Source organism: Chelmon rostratus, chromosome 14 (genome assembly GCF_017976325.1).
Source record: "Chelmon rostratus isolate fCheRos1 chromosome 14, fCheRos1.pri, whole genome shotgun sequence".
Taxonomy (NCBI): domain Eukaryota; kingdom Metazoa; phylum Chordata; class Actinopteri; order Chaetodontiformes; family Chaetodontidae; genus Chelmon; species Chelmon rostratus.
This window is the reverse complement of record NC_055671.1, coordinates 829,797-835,867: the sequence shown is the minus strand read 5'-3', so window position 1 is coordinate 835,867 and position 6,071 is coordinate 829,797. Positions and strand designations below refer to the sequence as shown.

General features: G+C 44.0%; 1 protein-coding gene across 1 annotated transcript; it reads left to right on the top strand.

The window, feature by feature from the left end:
- Positions 1-608: 608 nt before the first annotated feature.
- dlb (deltaB) lies at positions 609-5,636 on the top strand. Its single transcript, XM_041952516.1, has 7 exons — positions 609-809; positions 896-1,135; positions 1,279-1,336; positions 1,470-1,727; positions 2,845-3,206; positions 3,751-3,967; positions 4,215-5,636. Exons 1-7 carry the CDS (start codon positions 759-761, stop codon positions 4,928-4,930), a joined length of 1,902 nt encoding a protein of 633 aa, XP_041808450.1. The 5' UTR covers positions 609-758; the 3' UTR covers positions 4,931-5,636.
- The last annotated feature ends 435 nt before the right edge of the window (positions 5,637-6,071 follow it).

The following is a 6,071-nucleotide window of genomic DNA, read 5'->3' as shown; positions in this document are numbered from 1 at the left end:
ATAAGCTGTTCTTCCCCGCTTCATACTGATCTTTGTGTAGTGTGTAGGCAGGTCCATAAAGGAAACGAAAACTTGTAACCTCCTGGCACACTTTTTTTTTTTTTTTTTGACAGATTCAACATAATCTGAACGCCCAAATAACTGTTCTGGCTGTTTTTAATATTATAGTCACCAGTTTTCCAACCATCCAACAAAGCTCGTTATTTAGGTAACAACATATCTATTATTCAATTTTACACCACTGAAGCTTAGTTTGTTGCAAAAGCGTTTCAGATTGACCAGTTCTACAAACTTGTGGAGATTCAGATCCATCACCCATATTGGTTTCCTCTTTTTCTGGCTGGTTAAGATTCATGCAGTTATACTAAACATACATGCCCGCTTCTTATACATATTCCTATTAAGAACTTGGTCCAGGTGTAGTGTGGGCTGTCTAAATCCCCAGGCAGGCCACCCTTTGTCAGGCTGCTCCCCTGAGGTCTGCTCCAGCTCCACCTATTTGGCTGTGACGCGGAGCATCAGAGGGTATAAAACCACTCAGCGTCTTTACGCACCAGAACCAAAACAAGTGGAGTGCCGACAGTTGGACAGAGGAGAAGACTATCAGGAGAAGACAAGAGTTTAAGAGACATCCCACAGGATCATAGAGTTAAAGTGATGAAACGTTTTTGAGTTTTTCTTAACATATTTCGGGAATATTATTGCGCACAACGAATGCAGACAACCACTCAGAACTGGAAAACAAACTCTGAGAAGAAATGGCAAATCTACACCTGAGATACCTCTTGGCTTTGGCTTTAGTGGATACGGTAAGTTGACTTCTGTTTGTGCTAAAATGACAATCCAAAAAAGTATTTACGATCAGCGCGTCTGATAATTTTTTCTCTCATTGCAGGTTTTGTCCTCTGGTGTGTTCGAGCTGAAAATTCATTCATTCCACACGGCGCAACACATCTGCAGGAGACACAGGGACTGCCATATGTTTTTCAGGATTTGCCTAAAACACCCCGAGGATGTAATCTCCGCAGAGCCGCCTTGCACCTTTGGCACTGGACACACCAACGTCATTAGGGCCGATCACACCTCGATATCTAGTAGCGCTCCCATCAGGGTGCCATTCCACTTCAAGTGGCCGGTAAATGGATTGTTTCAGTTACACAAACGATAATAATGTTGTTGGGGTGTTACCATTTTATTTATAACTGCGTAAAATACCACATGAACTACATGCATCACTGTTACTGCACATGTACTAAACGCATTTTGTCTCTGTTCTAGGGAACATTTTCGTTGATCATTGAAGCCTGGAACGCCGAATCTCCGACTGAATACACAGGTAGGTTGTCTCTTGTTCAGTCTTTCCAGATCAGTGAGTCCACTGATGACTCCGCTCCAAGTTTGAGCCAAGTTAAACCACATCCATTCCTTGCAAGATGAAATTTGTTTAGAAACGCTCCTTCCCCCTGCAGACAACCAAAACAACCTTGTGAGCCGTCTGGCGACCAGGAGGAGACTCGCCATCGGGGAGGACTGGTCCCAGGACGTGCACTTTGGCGAACAGAGCGAGCTGCGCTATTCTTACCACGTCTTCTGCGACGAGTACTACTTTGGAGACGGCTGTGCTGACTACTGCAGGCCAAGAGACGATACGCTGGGCCACTACACCTGCGACGAGGAGGGCAACCGCATCTGCCTGGAGGGCTGGAAGGGAAACTACTGCTCTGAGCGTAAGTGTATATGAACCATTACAAAATACTTAAATCCTGCACTAGTCCCCTCGATACAGTCCAGTGTCTAACCTGACAACACTGAATCACACAAATCCTATATTGGTTTTAAAGTACACTGATGCTACAAGCAGCATCTAATGTTATAGGTTTTGGTCTGTTGTCATGTTATTTTGCAGTCTTACTATAAAAGTATAAATATCCTGAGTTAATTAAGTCAGTGAATCCCTAATATCTCTAATTATATAAGTAGTCTAAAACAATAAACTACATTTGTATGGAACCTTTCAAAGCACAGTTATGTACAAACTGTTTCACAATAAAATACCAGATAAAACAGTAGAATAAACAAAACACATTTAATAAATGGCATCCGTCTCAAAACTGTTGTTTCCAAAGGAGGATGGCCTCATAATTAGCAGTTTCCCATCGTTGACTGCCTTTCACTATACCAAACAGTGTAAAGACAACATTTCACAAAACATCATATAAATATACACCTGAGTAAGTAGAGAAATTGAGCAAATTGAGTAAGAGTGCAGTAAATAGAAGGCAAAAAAACCCCCAAACCCCCCAGTAACATCAAGACTGATTATTAACAAGATAAAGCAACGCAAACTTTTCTCCTGCCATGAAGTGAAAAAAGAGTCAAATTTTGTCCAGGCATGGATAAAAAGTGATTTTTTCTTACTACTCAGCTTGTGGTTGATTTTTGATCTCCCACACCATTTGAACAGGAATCTTTTCAGGTCATGCAGAGTATTTCCTTTACTGGAGCGATGTCCCAGAGTGTTGTGTTTTATTCTTTTGCAAGACGGTCTGTGGTGTTCCATCTGCCTTTTGTTCTTAGTTACAATGAGAGAAAGAGCTGTGCCCCCCCCCTTTGCACACACACATTTCAAGGTGATCTGGGTGTGTTTGTGTGTGTGAGACAGAGGAGATAAAAGAAAGCATTTTTTTCCAGCAGTGTGCCTACCAGCTGCTTGGCTTAATACTTAACCAACAGTGAAGTCTGGAACAGGGCTGGGGTCAGACAGGGGGCCCTGCGCATGTGTGTGTGAGAGAGATGTGCATGCCCATTGTAATCACACACCCTCCCTTCTCCTCTCCTCTCCAGCCATCTGCTCGGCGGACTGCAGTGAGAGGCACGGCTACTGCGAGGCCCCAGGGGGCTGTACATGTCGAATGGGCTGGCAGGGCCCCTCCTGCAATGAATGTGTCCGCTACCCAGGCTGCCTCCATGGGACGTGCAGCCAGCCGTGGCAGTGCAACTGTCAGGAGGGCTGGGGGGGGCTCTTCTGCGATCAAGACCTCAATTACTGCACCAACCACAAGCCCTGTGCCAACGGCGCAACCTGCACCAACACAGGCCAGGGTAGCTACACCTGCACCTGCCGGCCAGGCTTCGGAGGCACCAACTGTGAGCTGGAAACCAACGAGTGTGACAGCAACCCCTGCAAGAACGGAGGCAGCTGCAATGTGAGTATACAACTGGATTATGGCTGTCAAGTTTAAATGCACACTATTATTAAAATAACACGACTATCACAGATAAGATTAACATCATTGATCCCACACAGGGAAGTCTCACAGCAGTCAGGAATAAAGTCAAATAAGGTTAGGAGACAAGAAATTTGGAATAAAAAATAAAACTGAACCTGAAGGAATGGAAGTGGGTGCTGTATATTGTGTTAGCATCTTTAAATACAACTATTGCACTTCAACACTTTAGGTGTGTCTTCTAATGGAAACATAGTAGTGCACAGGTTTCGGTTGGCAATGACTTAATCCAAAACTGCTGAAACTGCAAATTTATGTCCAGTGATGTCATTTGAAATCATATTGAAAATCAAGAGCTTTTATCAGGTCTCATCCTTTATCATACCTTTCAAAACAAATGGAACAGGCCCCGAGTGAAGGCTTTCTTACAAACTCCAATATCCGTTCCAGACCTCACACATAAAACAACTTTGTTTCTAGATATTCCCTCCTTAACGTCAAAGTTTTCTTCCTCTGTCCACAGGACTTGGAGAATGACTACTCGTGCACCTGCCCACAGGGCTTTTACGGAAAGAACTGTGAGATCATTGCCATGACATGCGCAGATGGTCCATGCTTCAATGGCGGCACCTGTGTGGAGACGATGACTGGAGGCTACACCTGCCGCTGCCCTCCCAGCTACACTGGCTCCAACTGTGAGAAGAAGCTGGACCGCTGCAGTAACAGGCCCTGTCTGAATGGTGAGTGGGCAGGAGAGGCAGTCTCTCTAGTGGCACCTTGTGGCTGAAGTGCAGACCAGCAGTTGTTTGACTGAATATGAAATTGTTTCAGTGAATGAATGTTACTGTCAGCACCCCTGCATCAATGCCCTTGCAGCACTTTACAACAGAGAGAGTGTTAAGTGTAATCCCATTAACACTCCTTCTGTAAACAAATGTTTGTCCCTGAGCTCTTGAATGCTGAACAGAATATTTCTCCCCTCTGCAGGTGGTGAGTGTCTGGACCTTGGCCAGGGCGTCTTGTGTCGCTGTCAGGCAGGCTTCACTGGTGCCAACTGCCAGGTTAACATTGACGACTGCGCCTCAAGCCCCTGCCAGAATGCTGGAACCTGCCAAGACGGTGTGAACGACTACACCTGCTCTTGCACTCTAGGGTACACCGGCAAGAACTGCAGTGTGCGCTCAGATGCCTGTGGCGCCCGTCCATGTCAGAATGGTGGAACTTGCTTCACCCACTTCACTGGGCCAGTATGCCAGTGCCCTAAGGGCTTTATGGGTCCAAGCTGTGAGTTCACCCTCCAACCCAGTTTCAAGCCTGCTCTGCGCCAAACCTCCCAGCCCTCCTCCGTCACCCTCACCGTCTCCTGTGTGCTGGCCATCTTGGTACTGGTTCTGGTGGCAGGTATTATCTTCCTGAGGAGGAGGAGGACACTGCAGGGAAGGAAGCAGCTGAGCGACACTGCAGTCTACAATGACTTGGAGGCAATCAACAACCTTGGAGGAAGCGAAAGGGAAGCCTTCCTCAGTCCTAATGGCCTGTTCAAGATCAGCAACAGCACGGCTCGGCTCAGCCTCTCCCTCTGCCCTGATGGAAGATCTGGGTACAGGCACAATCCTGTAGAGAGCAGCTTGGCCAGAGGTGAGCGTCAGGGCTTTATGTGGAGGGACGAGGCCAGCCTGGGCTCTGGGGCTGGGCTGCGATGAAGCAGAGAGAAGACATGGACATTAACGCAGGCATACAAGAATATTAGCACTTGTTGCTCCTCTCTCTTCATGCACAGAGAAGAGAGGAAAAAAATCCATGAGCTGAGATCTGCTCTGCTCATGCTGAAGAAGATATACCATTAAAAGTGTAAGTGTATGAAGCAAAATATTGACAAATGAACTATTCTGATGAAGATGATGTACAAAGATTACTGAAAAAGTATATGGGGCAAAGCTCTTTCATGTTTAAGACCCAAAGAAACTAATAATATGATCCACTTTCATTGGACCTACAACACAAACCAAATACAGGAAGTCACAATATTCTGACCACGTTTGGAAAACTGACCCAAATATGTGTTTTATTGGGTATTTATTTTTAATCTGTTCATTTAGTTTAATTGTTTCTAATTTTTTTAAACACTGAATTTTTGTTTTGCTTTTCAATCTTCCTTTGGCCATTATTTCCTTATTGTGCGTACCATCATTTTTATTCTTTATATTATTTATTTATTTGAAAACTTATGTTAATGGCTTCACTTTGATTGTCACAGATGAAGATATATATTTATATGATGCTGAATGAAGACCAACGCTTGATGTGCACTTGGATGTTTTATGGGCTGTAAAGTCTGTGTGAAATATCCCAAAGATATTAAGTGCAGGGATATGAAGAAAATATGTTTTATCACACAAAGTCAGCCATTGCCGTATTTATATATATAGTTTTTATATTACTGATCACATTGCTCCTTCATGTGCCATTTTGTATTCATGCCAAAGTTTGTGTTATGTTACACGTTTTTATTCATATTATTTAATTTCACCATGTTGTGGTTGTGATGTGGAATAAAACAAAAAGATGCAATACTGGATTAAGTGTCTAATTTGCAGGCTTGAACCCTGCACCTTTATTCATAGACCGATTGCTGTAGATAGAGGAAATGAAGATCTGCTCAGAAAACTGTCACATTTTGCATGTCATAGGTGGTCTATAGCCTGGGTACTCAAGTGCTTTATTTTCTCAATAGGTTAGTCCAATAGAAAATTGTGAAAATTGTGTTGAAGCTGGTTGTTTTGTCCAACACATTTGAGAAGCTGGTAGCAGATCCTATTCGGCATTTTCACTTTTAAAATAATT

Bases quoted from the DNA above. Each gene is read 5' to 3' on its own strand.
- dlb (XM_041952516.1), top strand. From the start codon at position 759: ATGGCAAATCTACACCTGAGATACCTCTTGGCTTTGGCTTTAGTGGAT. The intron at 810-895 runs GTAAGTTGACTT...CTCTCATTGCAG, and splicing joins CTTTGGCTTTAGTGGATACG to GTTTTGTCCTCTGGTGTGTT. The intron at 1,337-1,469 runs GTAGGTTGTCTC...TTCCCCCTGCAG, and splicing joins ATCTCCGACTGAATACACAG to ACAACCAAAACAACCTTGTG.